We start from the raw sequence: 16,502 nt of genomic DNA on the forward strand, positions 1-16,502 counted from the left end.
GACCGGGGCACGAACCCGTGTCCCCTGCATCGGCAGGCGGACTCTCAACCACTGCGCCACCAGGGAAGCCCTGAAGTCCATTGCATTTTAATAAAAAATATGAAGAGTTTCATAAGAATTGGATTTTACACTATGCGGTACTGTGTGTTGGTTGTATTAAGAGTTAAGGTCAGGGACATCCCTGGCGGTCCAGTGGTTAAGACTTCGCCTTCCAATGCAGGGGGTGCGGGTTCGATACCTGGTGGCGGAGCTAAGATCCCACAGGCCTCGCGGCCACAAAACCGAAACATAAAACAGAAGCAGTATTGTAACAAATTCAATAAAGACTTTAAAAAAAAGTGTTAAGGTCAGTTAAGATTTAAGATTAGCCTCTGAATTACATGATGTTTAGTAAAGAAAGTAACAAAAAAAGTTTGGGAGTTGGATTCTAATAAATATAAGTGACACAGGCATGGGGGAAGTTGCAGGCTGTCCTCTGTGTGCAAAAGGAACAGAGAAGGACATAAAACACCTCTCGGATTGCTGAAGAGGGTAGTGGTCAGGAGCAGAAGATAGGTTGGTACCAACCGTAAAGGAGATGAATGAACACTTCTATAGGAGAGCATGGACGACATTTCACAGATCTTAATTTTCAGAGTTGGCAAGGATGTCAGGAACCATGAAGTTCTGAAAAGATGAATGAGTTATCTAAACTCACACAGCCTGTTTTTGGCTAAGTCAGAACAGGAAACCAGGTCTCTTTCCATTATACCACAGTTAGAGGATGACAGGACATGCATGAGGATGTGAAGACTTTAAGTAAGTAATTAAATCATAACGGTGCATCAACACTTGAATTTGATGATGGTTGTTAAGATCCATTCAAGTGGATAGAATGGAAGATAGGGAAGTTCGAAAAAGTACTGTTCTAAAATTCCCAGTTGGTACTCATGAGGACATGGGCGAACATTTTGGCCATGACTTGGAGAACAGAGGGAGGTTTGAGAGGAAATGGGCCAGGCATTTCATGCTTCCATAGTTCAGGTTCACCCATGTATCATAGTTAATCACGTGTAGCTCTTCACTTCTAGTCCTTCTGTGTGTGCAGGGCACAAAGTTTATTCATTCCTAGCACTTAATATCATGGCTAAAGCACAGGAGCTACTCAGTATGTGTTTGTTGAATGAATAGTCCCAGAAGTTGTCTGTTTGTAGAGGTTGGAGGAGACAGAGAATTCAAAGTCAGACTAAACCCTAGTAATAATAGCGCAGCTTGGCAGGAAGAGGGGTTGACGGAGTCGAAGGCTTCTGAAATGCTGTGGTAAGATATTACACCACTGCACATAAATTTGAGGACAGTTATCATTGCTTAAGACACAAAGGGAGGTAACACTGAATATATATTATATATGATATGGTTTGTGCATATATAAACTGGGGAAGACTACCATGTTTTACCCATGGGGAAAAAAAGAAAAAAATTATAGTTTTGTTTTTTTTTTTAAATGTAGGATTCACCACAGGTTCATTCAATAATTAAGGCTTGAGTAATGTGCAAAAGTTGTGTATTTATAGTATAAATTTAAAAAAGAAAAAAATTTCCAGTGCAAGCATCACCACACAAACCATTAATATACTGTGGAGTCAGGTTACGGAACAAATTGGTAGGAAAACGTAATCCTCTTTCCACTTTTCATCCTTTTCAAGGCAAGTATTGGCCTTTCATGTTTTTAATATATATATTCTGATGATAGCTTGATGTTTAAAAAGAAATGTCAAGTGGCATTTTAGCCTCTAGAAATCCAGTAGCACCTTAAACAAAAACAATGGAACTAACCTTGTTTTGCAGTGTTCATTTCTTTGCCATCACCTATTTGGAAGCACTAGATTTTTAGCTTAAAGCTGGGTATTATTTGGCTTTTCTCTCTCTCTCTGCTTGTCTGATTGCTCTGTCTCTTGACTCTTTTGCCAGCTCCTACCTCCTTAACTGCTGGAGGTTTCCAGGGTTTGGTCCTTGACCCTCTTTGCATTCTGTCTGCTCTCACAGCTTCAGCTCTCACCTCTGTGCATTTGACCCAAGTCTGGTCTTCCTTGCCCTTAGATCTCAGATGCCATTTTTATTTTCTTGCTGCACATTTCACCTGTATGCTTTTCTAGTACCTCAAACTAAACATTCCCAAACCAAACGCATCATTTCACCTTCAAACAATTCTACTTTCTCAGGTTGGCAGGATCTTCGCTTCTTACACAAGTTTGATAACTCAAGGGCATCTCTTTCTTCCTTCTTCGTTACCTACCACAGTGTCCCGGGAATTTGACTTATATTTGTTCCCGTGTCGTCTTTGTTGGAAACACACTTCCCTACCCATTATCCCTGACCTATTCCTTCAAAATCTAGCTTAAATTCTTCATGAAGTCTTGAGTCACATCAAAGTAACCCCTCTTTCCGTTGCACTCCTGTAACATTATATTTTAATGCGTCTTAAGCCATTTATCACATTCTTTCCTATATTAATTTGTTTTTTTATTGAAGTAAGTTGGTTTACAGTGTGTTAATTACTGCTGTACAGCAAAGTGATTCAGTTATACACACACACACACACACACACACACACACACACACACACATATTCTTTTTTGTTATATTCTTTTCCATTACGGTTTATCACAGGATATTGCATATACTTCTCTGTGCTCTACAGTAGGACCTTGTTGTTTATCCATCCTGTATATAAAAGCTCACATCGGCTCATCCCAAACTCCCAGTCCATCCCTCCCCCAAACCCCTGCCCCTTGGCAACCACCAGTCTGTTCCCCATGTCTGTGATTCTGTTTCTGTTTCATAGTTAGGTTCATTTGTGTCATATTTTGGATTCCACATATAAATGATATCATATGGTATTTGTCTTTCTTTTTCTGATGTACTTAGTATGATAATCTCTAGGTCCATCATGTTGATGCAAATGACATTATTTCATTCTTTTTTATGGCTGAGTAATATTCCATTGTATATATGTACCACATCTTCTTTATCCATTCATCTGTTGATGGACATTTAGGTTACTTTCATGCTTTGGCTGTTGTGAATAGATACTAGAGTTATTTGTGCACTCTCCTACCTTTCTTACTAGACTGAAAATTTTATGGCAAAGTCCTTCAATATTTTTTTTATTCCCAGAATACAGTTAGTGCTCATTCTGTGTAGTAAGTGCTCAGCACATTTGTCGAATGAATGAATGGTTATAAATTTCCAATATTGTTATGTCATGAGAATATGTAATGATCAGAGATTATGAGAGAGGCTTAGGTTCTTTCTGGGAAAGTAATTGTAGGATGGGTAATTTTTTTATGTTGTGTTAATTGAGAAATAAAACTTTTTTAGGTGTCAAATTGGTTTGCTAATGCAAGACGTCGGCTTAAGAATACTGTTCGACAGCCAGATTTAAGCTGGGCCTTAAGAATAAAGTTGTACAATAAGTATGTTCAAGGAAACGCTGAGCGGCTGAGTGTAAGCAGTGATGACTCATGTTCTGAAGGTTTGTTAGTATTTTTATCTTGCTTTCTTTGCTCTGCCTTTGTAAGGGGACATTCACTTCAATTGCTGTTTTTAAGGTTGATCCCACAAAACATGATGGTGCCATAATGGTTCTTTTTCATTGCATGAGGTAACTTTACTTTTACAATACTGTAAATGAGCAGCCAAATTATGGCTGCTTCCTCTTGTTCATAGATTTATCATGTGTCAGAATAACATTTTTTGTGAAGTTCATTAAAATTAACGTACCAAAGGGAGAGATTATATAGATTCCTGCTTTCCTTTGCCTAAAAATTAATCTTAAATATCAAAGATAATTTTATACACTTTAAATATTCTTCCTATATATATTTTAAATCATTAAATGTAACAGTTGGGTGTCAGGGGAAAAGTATGTATAAGTACTCCCTGGTGGTATTTTTCCCCCTTAGATGGAGAAAATCCTCCACGAAACCACGTGAGTGAAGAAGGCTATAATAACCCAGTTCACCATCCTGTGATTAAAAGTGAGAGCTCAGCCATAAAAGCTGGAGTGAGGCCAGAGTCACGGGCCAATGAGGACTACGTATCGCCCCCAAAATACAAGAGCAGCTTGTTGAATCGTTACCTTAACGACTCTTTGAGACACGTCATGGTCGCAAATGCTGCCATAATGGGAAAGACAAGGCAGAGAAACCATTCAGGATCTTTTAGTTCCAATGAATTTGAGGAGGAATTGGTATCTCCCTCATCGTCAGAAACCGAAGGCAATTTCGTCTATCGCACAGGTAAGTCTGTGCTTTTTGTGATGCCTTGTTTGAAACAGAATTAAAGCTGCAGCAGAGAGCTTTCTTTTGACAGGTGTAAAGGCATAATTTTTATTGCTTGTGCATCAGATTATGTACATATGGCCTATAATTCAGTTTGAAAGCTTTCATTTTGTTCTTAATTAGCAGATACGCTTGTTAGTAGATGATGGTTTACTGGGAAGCTTTCATCCTTAATAAAAATTTTTAATCTTAGTGATAAACATTCTTAGAGGAGATATGTATTGGCTTTATGAATAAAGTGTAATGGAGGAATATCCCAGATTATAACCAGCCATGCAAATCCTCTGTACTCCATCTTTTCTCTTAAGTTCTTTGATTGCTTATAGTGATGGAAAATGAACACAAAGTAGCATGGGTGCCAAGACGTTTGTGAAGGAAACGTGGCTTAAATTGCTTTGGAAATCTTACTTTTTATTCCTGAAACACACAAGTAGGGTTGTAAGTAGCTTTGAAAGTTTTGCTTTTAGTCAGGAAAGAGCGAATCAATTTCTACCTGTCCACAACTTTCAGATGGAGTGGCAAGTTTGGTAAAATTATCTGTCTTGACTTCAGTGCTTCATTACAAAGGATTGTGTGCCCTACATCTGGTGTAGGTAGACTCTGGGTCCTGAAAATGCCAGGCAGTGAGATTTAGAAATGTTACCCCTGGAATTAGTAACTTCAGGGGGCATATGCAGCCCAGCCACATTATGTCACAGATAAGAAAGCCCCGACCAAGGACACGCAGCGAGTTCCTCTTCTCCAGGTCAGTGGTGTAGCTGAGCCTGCACAAGAGGTTGGAGGAGCCTAACTACTGCTAGATGACTGTCACCGCTACTGTTACACATACTGCCACCAGTCATTTATTGAATAGTTGTGATATGCTAGGTTCTACGCTAAATACTACACAAGTACTACTACATTTAGTCCTTATAACATCAAGGAGCTTGATATGTGAACAGTAGAGCTTTATAAAGAAATTTAAAGTTGGTCTGTTTAATATATCCTTAAGGTTATTTAGCCAGATATCTGATTTTTAAGTGTCTACAAATATGTACAAGATCTATGAGGATTCAGAGGAAATCTGAATACATTTTTGACTTAATCTCATTTTTTGTTTGTATCTCCAACTGCAACAATGAAAACAACTCCAAACACTCAGAAATACATAGCCTTGTAAATAATAAATTGGGTCTAGGAAGAAGTAAAAGATGCAATAAAAGATAATTTAGCCAATAATGAAACATTTAAAACTATCTACTAATACCTAACTGACAGAACTTGTAAGTAATTCAGAGTGTTTGAGGAAAAGGAAAATAAACCAAGTCATTCAAGTAGAGATAATTGAAAAAGAATAAACAGAAAACAAAAAGTGGTAAAATGGAAGCTGAAAAATAGATAAATAAATCAAGAGTTGGCTCTTTGAAGTCAGTAGTAAAAAAACTCAAGCAGGGGCTTCCCTGGTGGCGCAGTGGTTGAAAGTCCGCCTGCCGATGCAGGGGACGTGGGTTTGTGCCCCGGTCCGGGAAGATCCCACATGCCACGGAGCGGCTGGGCCCGTGAGCCATGGCCCCTGAGCCTGCGCGTCCGGAGCCTGTGCTCCCCAACGGGAGAGGCCACAGCAGTGAGAGGCCCGCGTAATGAAAAAAAAAAAAAAAAATTATGATAAAGTACTATGCACAATTGTTTGACAGTATACTGTATGCAAATGTATGGATGAAGTGAATTGCTATTATCCACACAAATTAAATTATTAATTCATAATAAGAAAAGGTTTAAATGACTGCTAATGCACGAAAAATTAAGGTTTTTAGTAAACTCAGTTCCCAAAACACTTGATAGATAACTTGATAGATCCATTGGAGTTTTTTTCAAACTTTGAAGAAATAATTCCTATGCTTTATACATTTTTCTGGAACATATAAAAACATGGGGAATATCCCAACTTTTAAAAATGTAAATGTTATCCAAATCCCAAACCAGATTAAGATAGCATAAAAGTCAAAATTTTTATTTGTAATACTGATACTGACTATGAAACAACATGGGAAATATTGTAAGGTTAAGTGAAAAAATTTTAATTGTGGATACACTGAGTATAATTATGACAAGTGTGTATGGACAAAAACAAGGAAGATAAAAACAATGAAAATTACAATTTGATGAGGGAGTATAATTGAAGGACCATTGTTTAAATGTTTTTTTTCTTGTAAATTTATGTTGCCCAGTAAAAACAAGGTCAGGTGCCTATGAAATTTCCCCAGTGTGTTGGGTCTTCTGAAAATCCGTGCTCTTTTCCAAGGTGACAAAATGTAAAGTCAAAGAAGGACTAGCATGCCTGTATAGTTGATGCTTTTCGAAGTGAAGTTGCTTGGCCATGTATTTTTATGAAAGCATTCCAAATGCACTTGGTCCATGGTATGGACTATTCGCTTGCCAAATTCTAGTTTGTTTTTTTTTTTTTTTTTTTCTCTTGCGTTATGCGGGCCTCTCACTGTTGTGGCCTCTCCCATTTGCGGAGCACAGGCTCCGGACGCGCAGGCCCAGCAGCCACGGCTCACGGGCCCAGCCGCTCCGCGGCATGTGGGATCCTCCCGAAACGGGGCACGAACCCGCGTCTCCTGCAACGGCAGGCGGACTCTCAAGCACTGCGCCACCAGGGAAGCCCCAAATTCTAGTTTTAAATCAAACCTATCTTTTAGTTATGCAAGCAATGAGATGGCAGCCTAGACACGTAAACTTCTGGATTTGCGTGCATATGTATAAGCTTAAAAAGAACAGGATACAACTTTGGGGTTTGTGGATGGAGCATGAGGAAAGACTGGTTGGTCTCAAACTGGTCTACTAAATTTCAGACGAAGACAGTAAATGGCTGTCTTCTGTGGGAATTGAGTGACACTGCTGCTGCAGTTGTATCTGGGTTAGCAGTCATGCATAAGCGGTGGAACAGAGAATTTCAGTAAATATTTTCTGAACAACTGCTTTGGTTTTCTCTGGCATACAGGCTATTCCGAATCCCTTCAGTTCCTTCTGGTTGTATCTTTCCTTCCTCATCCAAACAGCAACCTTCTATGTCTGCTCTCAAACACCATCCCCTCCACCACCCTAGTTCTATAGTAGTACAAAGACTTCGGCTTAAAAAAATTTTTTTTTCAGAAGAGATCACCTTTAAATACAAGTTATTGGTTTATCTGTGCTGAGAAATCGTATCCGTTTTTCCACCCATTTTTGTAAGACAGCTGCTGTCGCATGATGCATTTCCCTAAGTATAGGGAGTCAAAAAGCCAAGTGAAAGGAAGAGTTGGTGTTTGGAAGGCTAACGTATCACTGAATTTCATTTCACTTGTTAAACTCTAGCAGGGAGAAGTCTGGTAGATTATAAAGCAGTAATCCTAATTGAAGATATTATTAGACACCATCCAAGTAGATACAAACATGTTTTTATTGATTTTATGTAGACACTAAATATTTCTCTCTAATCTGCAGTCTCCCACAACATGCAGGAAAAAAAGAAAAGATGTTCTTTTTTCAGGGGCATGGTAGGCTCTCAGTAAGCATTCTGACAGCAGCAATTATAACATTAGAATTGATCAGAATTATTAAGGTTATTGCTTCTAAATACAGTTAAGTAATACACAAGAAAATCTAGTCACAGAGTGTCATCTGTTGAATGAAGTCACCTAAATTAAAATTACAGTCCTCTTCGTCATGTTAGGTTAACAGGTGGTAATTTTCAGATATTCGATGGAGGGGTTCTGCTCTCTGAGGTGTCAGGATGAGGACCCTAGCATCATACATGCCTCTACTCCTGTTGACTCAGTGCTCAAGTTCCCCAGATGGGGCCATCCGTGAAGGAGCCAGCCACCATCTGTAGCATGTTCCAGAGTGAGTCCTCACTAGAGGCTTTCCTAACTTGGATTTGAGTTTAATTTACCCTAAACCAAGCCTATTAAATTTCCTTCTTCAGTGAGGGAGAAAGGAGACATTTCTAAGAAGTATACTTCGTGAGGGGACTGTCAGGCAAGTCTTGAAACAGGAAGTGTGAACTTCCCTGCTCTGTTGCTGGCACGAGGACAAGTTCCTATTCTGTTCTTTCTTTTCGCAGCTCACAAATGACCAACTTATAAATGGCTAGTACACTCTGATGGTTACTCTCTGAGCCCCACTGCTTCCCCACTGCTTTATGAATTTATATAATTCATAAATGTACTCTGCTCCCACGAGGCTGAACTTCATCTTGTTAAACTGCCTAAAATCCCTCTTAATTATACACATCTGGTATAGAAAAACCATATTGGCAGATAGAACTCTTTTCTGTTAGTGTGAATTAATCAGATTAGCTTCCCCTCCACTTGACTGAGGTGAATATCCCTGAAGAAATGGAGGTTTTTTTTTTTTTTGCCGTACGCGGCCTCTCACTGTTGTGGCCTCTCCCGTTGCGGAGCACAGGCTCCGGATGCGCAGGCTCAGTGGCCATGGCTCACGGGCCCAGCCGCACCACGGCATGTGAGATCTTCCTGGACCGGGGCACGAACCTGTGTCCCCTGCATCGGCAGGCGTGGCCTCTCCCGTTGCGGAGCACAGGCTCCGGACGCGCAGGCTCAGCGGCCATGGCTCACGGGCCCAGCCGCCCCGCCGCATGTGGGATCTTCCCGGACCGGGGCACGAACCCGTGTCCCCCGCATCAGCAGGCGGACTCCCAACCACTGCGCCACCAGGGAAGCCCCAGAAATGGAGATTTTGATGGACAGAAAAAAGTCATTTATTTGGTGCACAGGACTCTTTGGGAGGTGGAGTCCATTTGAATGGCCTGCAAAATGGGGCAAAATGAGGGAACTAGGGATTTTGGTTACTGGGGAAAGACAAACAAGGCAGTAGAAAGTAAATCTGGGAGAATGACAAAAAGCTAAATGCCATTTCCAAATGTTTTTTCTTGGCTAATGATGACCCCGGTGGGTGGTGGAGATGGTCTTTTTTCGTTCTCGTCCTGCACACTTGTGTACTTTAGAATTTAAACTGGTACTATCAGTAGTAAAAGCCAGGGATGCTATGAGTTCAATAAACCATTGGATTAGCCTGGGATTTAACCCTAATTTATAGCACAGTTTCTTTGGCGAAATGGCGCTGTCCATTCTAAACTGCTGACTTCACAGTAAACTTCTGGGGCACAAGTCCTTCACGTTACGAGGTGCCCTTTCATGCCTTCATACCGCAAACAAAAACGTTCTAGGCTCGCTGGAGCCCTGGGCCTTACTCATCAAAGAAATCGTAGTTTAAGTGAAGCAGAGGAAAGATTTAAAGAACTGCCTTGTCAGATCCTTTTGAACGGTGAATAATCATTCCTAATTTGTTTCATCAATTTTAGGTGTTCGGGGGAGGGGGGAGCTTAAAGAAAACCTCATGGTAGTTGACAGAAGGCTTTGTCAAGAGCCAGCCAGCTGTTAAGGATAGCATGGGTTTCTGTGTACATGCTAGTTTCTCTTTGGAATTTTGTTGACCAGTAAGTCGACTTTGGATACTTTCATCTTCTTTTATTTCCCTTTTTGTGCTTGTCACTTCCTTGTTTTTAGTGAAAGATTAAGCTTAGCCCTGTTGGATGATTCCAGACATTCTTTTCCTGGCATGCAAATGACTGTTGATGTACTCCAGCAGAGAATAATAAAACCCTGTATCACCAGCCCAGTTTGTGACATTTAAAGGATACTTGAAAGGTTATCCAATTTTTTGTCCTGTGTCTTTACTGCAATAATACCTCACCTATCAGATACCATCTGGAAATGAGGTTCTCCACCTAAGTGAAATTTCCAGATAGAAATTTAAGGACCGATTTTAAAAAGATAGAATTTTCTGCTCTCCTAGACTTATAGTATGAAACACAGCATGTGAGGTGTGCCTTAGCATCATCCTCTCTCTTCTCTAAACTCCCTCCTCCTGTTGCTTTTTATATGTTTCCACCCTTCAAATCAGTAATTTTAGGATTAACCACAACTCTAAACTTGCTCTCCTGATGCCTTTGAATAAAGAACAATGTCTTTCTGATAGCCTTTAAAAAGGGATCTTTCCTAATTACTTATTCCAAAGCAGTAACCTTTGAAATGAGACTTATAGAAATTCTGAGCTTTGGGGAGGCTTGGGGTAGAATTATAAAAACTTATAAGCATGATATTCTGAACACTATAGTTTATTAAATGTTTATCAGTGATGATGATGGCAGAACACATTCACATGGATTATTTCTGAAATGCACATGAGCTTGATCTTTGAAAGTAAATTTTCTTTATGGACTCACTTGCAAAATTTAAATGAAACTGTATAAGTGTAAGTGTTCCACCTACTGTTAAAAACTGAGAGATTCATGGCAGACAGAAATAGAAAAAGAGAACACATGTTGGCATAAGCAGTTTGCTGGCTCCTTCAGGGGTTAGTTTTTCATTCACTTTTCTTTGTTTGTTATTTGGTATCATGTGAGAGCCTGAGAAAGTCTATACGTAGAAGCTGAGACTTAACAGCGCCATTCAACAACCTGGCTTACAAACAGATCAAAAATATATGGCAGCCTAGCTTAGAAAAAGTACGCATTTTTAGGGCTGTGTTTGACCCTGAGTTTTTTGTCCCTTTATATTGTGTTCCCTCCATGTGGTGCCTTAGAATGACAGCAACACTTTTCAAATTTGTGTGAATATAGACAGATTGCGTCTGAAATGCAGCTGCATCCTATCTCTTCTTTCATGCAGATACTCACTGCCTTGTGTGTATTAAAAGCTCTCCGAGGCCCTGAAATGGTATTTTATTCATTTTTATAGTCCTCCTAGCACCTAATAGTGTCTTTCACGTATTTGCTCTGGAACTGTTTCTCAAGTCAAGGAGTTAGTGTTTTCGTGATTTAGTCTGCCTCTTAAATCATGCAGGACATTTTAATGTACATATGTGTATGTTGATCTGTGTCTGCGAACATGACAAGGGAAAGGAAATGGTCCTGAATGAGTCGAAATGGGTGAAAAAAAAGAAAAGGTAAATGCAAAAAAAGTTAAAACCGGTAGAAAAAAGTAAACAGAATGAAGCTTAAAACGGAGATGTTTAAGAGAGTTGAAATAAAAACTTAGAAAGTATAAAATGAAACTAAACCAATTTTCAAGTTAAAAGAGTGACTTTCAGGAAAATGCAAGGATGATAAATGGAAAAGTTTAGTTGGTTTAAAGAAAATCCACAGAAGAATAAAAAGTATAGGAGACAGGCAAATAAAAAGAAAGGGAACTTTTATGAATTTGACTTCACTAAGTAATGATACTTATTGTCTACTTATCTAGGTCACTGCCTTGTGGGTGAGATTTGAGAAACAAAGCACAGATTTAGATCCAGTGATTTAAACTCTTCTGCCCCATTCACTCTCGGGGTTGACATGACTACTTTGGCTTTTTAAGAATGACTATTTTTAATCCTATGATAGAATTGGAGAACATCGATGCAGAAATTTTACATTTTCTCTCTCCTCCACATGTAAGAGTAAAGATCCCATACGTTTTACCTGTTTTTCTGTTAAAAACAAGTTTATCAACATGACATTTTGATTCTGCAGGGGTATCCCCTATATTTTGGCAGGACTGTCTCCTGGCATTCAGTCTGTTGTAACTGATTTTCCGACACTGCATTTCAGCTGGCTGGAGTGGTCAGTCACACCTGGTGTAGTTTCGTAGAAATGCTGGTTCATGTCACTGTATTGAAGACTGTCAGTATTTCCATTAAGAGACTTTTTTCATTCCCTAGGACTTCTAAATAAGTCATAAAAGCTCAAGCCAAACTCAAAGGTGGCATAAAAGGACCTTTTTCCCCCTTCTCCTGTGTATAAGGAATGTAAGTGCCTAACTCCCACTAATTCTAACTTCAGTCAGGTTTGTAAACCCTTTACACACTGACAAGACCAAATAAGACCAGTTGACACCTCTCCAGCCTGGGCCTGAAATGAATGTCAAAAAGTTGTTACTGTCTGTGAAAATAACAAGACATTCTATTTAATGAGCGTGCAAGTGATTTCTTTTCTTTCTTTCTTTTTTGGTGTGTCACAGTTAGTTTTTCCCTTCTGCCTCCCAACTTTGTTTCTAAAATTAAACAGGTATTTTTCTATGTCAAAATTCGTCTTGTTGATGTAACAGAATTTTTACTCAGAATAAATATGTGTTTTCTTCTAGTCCTGAAGTTTGGTACTTTTAAATTTTGGAAGCTTGTGCTCTTGTTTTCTATTAGAAATTATATCATTTATAATTGTGAGTTTTGAGGAAGAAAAATAATAATAATAATTTTCACTTCGTTTTTTTTCACATTTGAATTTTTTCATGGTTTTCAGTTTAAATGAAGGATGGCATGTTTAAATAGCAGCTGCATAATGAACCTTTCCTCTCTGTGTTACCTAATTTATCTTATTTTCATTGTACTAAAGAGGAAAACAGGCAAGGATTTTTATAAATTCAGCATTAAACATTAAAGGATCTTCCAGTTCAATCCCTTAATTTGCAGATTAGGAAATTGCTTTGGGCTCTACACTAGGCATTGAAATTGTTGGGTTTTTTGTATGCAAGTTTACTGGGTTGCTTGGAAATGCGATCCTGATCATTGGTACAGTAAGTCTATGGCTTTTGGCAGTTTCAGGTACTTAATTGACTTTTATTTTAAAAAGCTTGTCATTAGTGTTGAACTTCTTAGAATTTAGGATAGGTGTGTGTGTACATTTTTTGAAAAAACATCTATTTTAATGGCTGCAGTGGAAAAGTCTTCACACATGTTGGTAGATTATAGATTGTAATAGACATCTGGTCTTAACTGTGTTACTAAGGGAAAGGGGAATGGTTTGTAGAATATCGCTAACAGTTAACTGCTGCTGAGAAAAAGTCTCAGAGTGTGTGTGTGTGTATAGCAGTAGTAGTAGGAGAATTGAACATAGTTGGGAAAAGAAAGTGGCTTTTGAAAATGACCAGTGGTATCTTCCCCCTGCCGTGGGTCTACCCTGGAGACCTTGAGTCATTACCTGAAAGTGGTCCGAAAAAATGTGAGTGATACTAACAACCCAATTGGAGAGTGGTTTGGGGAAGATAGATTGGACTGAGCTTTAAGCACCAACATCACTCGTCAGCTTCTCACAGTGTTGAGTCTTTTTCTCAGGCCAGTAAGGTGCTGCAGCGCAAGATAACACTGAGGTGCTTCGGGGTCAGATTCACCTGTAGCATTTCCTCAGATCAGACACTTCACTAAATTTCACGTAGGAAAAGCTAAATTGCACTGTAGACGTCACTGTGCCACAGATTGGGCAGCACCTTGCTGTGTGGCCAGATGGCACTGTGGGTTTGTGTGGTGTCTTCCACAGTCACCGGACTGCAGATGGGGTTAGAAACAGCCTCTTGCCCACTGACTCAGTGCTTTGATATAGTGACCAAGATGGACATCTTTGACAGAAAGACTGTGTTCCCTTTTTGGTATCATTATATAAAGCAATTTTGCCTTTGATCAGTCTTCATTTAAATGAAGAGAAGAATGTTTTTTAGAATAGTGGTTTTGAGAGGACCAGTTTGGTGAGATGAAATTAAAATGGAAAAACAACGCCAGTGAAAAGGAAACCTTTTAAAAGTGCTGAAAAGTAGTCGGAGACGACCATTCACAAAGTGGGATTTCCAAGAAACAGTTGCTGTTTAAGCTTCCACGTAGTTGCCCCTGTATTTACGTAGAACTGATAGCCCCCTGATCGAGCCAGACTCAGCTTACGATGCACAGAGCTCTCAGTGTGGCAGAGGCATTTGAAGTAAGAATATACCCTGTTCTGCCAGGACTGTCATTACGACACTAAAACGTACCCTTTTGCTGAGGCCAGGATTCAGAGCCGCTGCTTCCAGTTTCTGCACTGATTTAGACAGCAGATGTGCAAAAGGCAGAGTGGTATTCGGGATCACTTGTCACATGGCTGCGGGGCAAGAGGATGGGTATCTGGCAAGAGCTAGGACCCTTAAATGTGGCCGCATCTTACATTTCTAAACGCAAAGTCCCTGCCCAGGAGTTGCGTGGTGCCAAGTGCCTTTGCTGTGATGTCTTGGCCCAGCACACAGCTAAATGGCTGCTTGAGAATCCACCAGCCTTCTCCAGTTTGCAGCCCAGGCTGAGTGTTATCATTGTTTTGCATTTTCTTTTATCGTCTTGGTTGCATTTAGTCTCGCTGTATTTTCCCCTTCTTTACTCCTCTTCTGGGCTGCTAACTCTATCCAGGTGGATCAAGGAGTATTTTTACAACTTTGTCAGTAGTGCAGTTGGTCTTTAGTTTTTACTGTGTCTCCTGGGTTCCTTTACTTTAGACCTATTCAGAAATCATGGTACCAGTTCAGATTTACTCCCAACCCATGGGGCCTCCTGTTTATCTAACCTGTGTACTTTTTTCTTCCAGAAGATTTTTTTTTTTAATTTATATTTTGTTCTTAAAATGTCCTTTAAAAAGTATAAACATAAATCATCTGGAAGAGTAATTCTCAACTATCTTGAAAGGTGTTTGAGGACTATTTCACGGTTGCTATGATTGAAGCAATAAAATTTTAGTTTATAGTTACAGTAACTTTCCTCTCATTAGGAAAATATTAAAAAGCTCAACTTTACGATTTCATGACATATTACCACCCCCCAAATACTGTTCGTAATCCCTGCCCCCTTACACACGCTCGCTGAAATGCTAATAGGAAGCTCAGAGAAGACCCAGAAAAGTGAATGATCTATATTTGACCTCATTCTCTCAGGTGCTTTAATTAAAATGATAGTATACGGTCTGGGTGGAGGCCCAGTGGAAGCATGACAAGTTTAATGTATATTTTACTATAGTTAAATATCTGCTGTGTTAAACCATCTGTGGTTTGGAAAAGGACTTTCTGTATCCAGATTTCCTCTCCATCCTCCCTCTTACCTGACCTGAAATTACCCACTTGTAGATTAAGCCCCAGGACGTTATACCATGGAAAGAGCAGAGAGCATTGCCTTATAAGTCAGGAGCTCTGTATTCAGCCAGAACTGCTAGCAATTGGGTATGTGTTCTAAGGCCGGTGCCTTATTAACCAGGGCCTTGGCTCCATTAGCCATCACATGAGGGCTGTGATAAGATGGTCCATAAGTACCTTATTACCTCTGATCATCTGAGATTCTGTGAAATTTCTAGGGAGAGAAGGAAGCCCACAGCGTACTGAACGTCAGAGTTAAATACAGACCGTGTTATCTCTGTTAGAAGCAGAACTTGGGCTCTGAGCAACAGGAGGAACAGCTCTCAGGAGTGTTAGGAGCCCCTGGCGGCAGGTAGAGGGCCTGCCTGGGGTGCTGGGCCCTGAGGTGGGGAAGGAGGCCAGGAAGGGAGGGGACCTTGGGTTAAATCTGCACGGGGTCTTTCTGTCCTGTGTCATGCTTCTGCATTTTCTTCTACTGCTCTTATTATTTTAATTGTCCACTTACATGCTCAGAATCTACCTGAAATGTTTCTGTAAATGGTACGAGGTAGTGGTCTGATTTTTTTTCCGGATTGGTAGCCAGCTGTCCTCACACAGCGTCCTGAGTGCTTCCACCTTTCCTTACTGATTTGAAATGCTTCCTTTCGTGTGTGTGTCTGTTTCTAGACTGTACTGTATACCATCCAACTTAAAAGATACTCCTCTGTCAGTAGCATGCTGTTTTCAGGACTGTAGCGTTGTTGTGCATGTTGACATCTGGCAGGCTACGTCTACTTTATTTTCACTCTTTTCAAAATGTTCACATCTAGACAATTGAGTGTATTTCTCTAGTTGGACTTTGGAATAAGTTTGACAAATTCTATTCTAAAAATTCCGTTGGAAATTAATTTAGGATAGCACTGAATTTAATATCCTTTTTATATCAGATCTTCCCACTCAGGAAGTGTTTATTTCTCCATTTATTATGATCACCTCTCATGATACTCAGCAAATTTTTGTTGTTTTTCTTTACATAGGGTCTGCACACTTCTCATAAGTTAATTACATCTTTTATTCTGTTGTTCTTATTGTTTCTATTGTGGATGACTTGTCTACTACATTTTGTAATAGCCATCACTAATATATAGAAATCTGTTGGGTTTTATATATTTTCCTTATATCCAGTTGGATTGTCAAAGGACGCACAAGCATATTAACTTCAGATAAGTAAGTGTTTTAGGCATTTATTCTCCTCTCTCTTTCC

The 16,502-nt window shown here is 39.6% G+C and overlaps 1 protein-coding gene across 1 annotated transcript in view; it reads left to right on the forward strand.

Moving 5' to 3' along the window:
- The window catches only part of MKX (mohawk homeobox), an 86,251-nt gene that overhangs the window by 7,006 nt on the left and 62,743 nt on the right, over positions 1–16,502 (forward strand). The window contains exons 3-4 of the mRNA XM_007470920.1: positions 3,361–3,514; positions 3,945–4,280. Of these exons, the coding sequence (XP_007470982.1) occupies positions 3,361–3,514; positions 3,945–4,280 (490 nt within the window). The remainder of the gene's footprint in view (positions 1–3,360; positions 3,515–3,944; positions 4,281–16,502) is intronic.

The sequence above is a fragment of the Lipotes vexillifer genome, unplaced genomic scaffold (assembly GCF_000442215.2).
Source record: "Lipotes vexillifer unplaced genomic scaffold, Lipotes_vexillifer_v1.1 scaffold439, whole genome shotgun sequence".
In the NCBI taxonomy this organism is placed as follows: domain Eukaryota; kingdom Metazoa; phylum Chordata; class Mammalia; order Artiodactyla; family Lipotidae; genus Lipotes; species Lipotes vexillifer.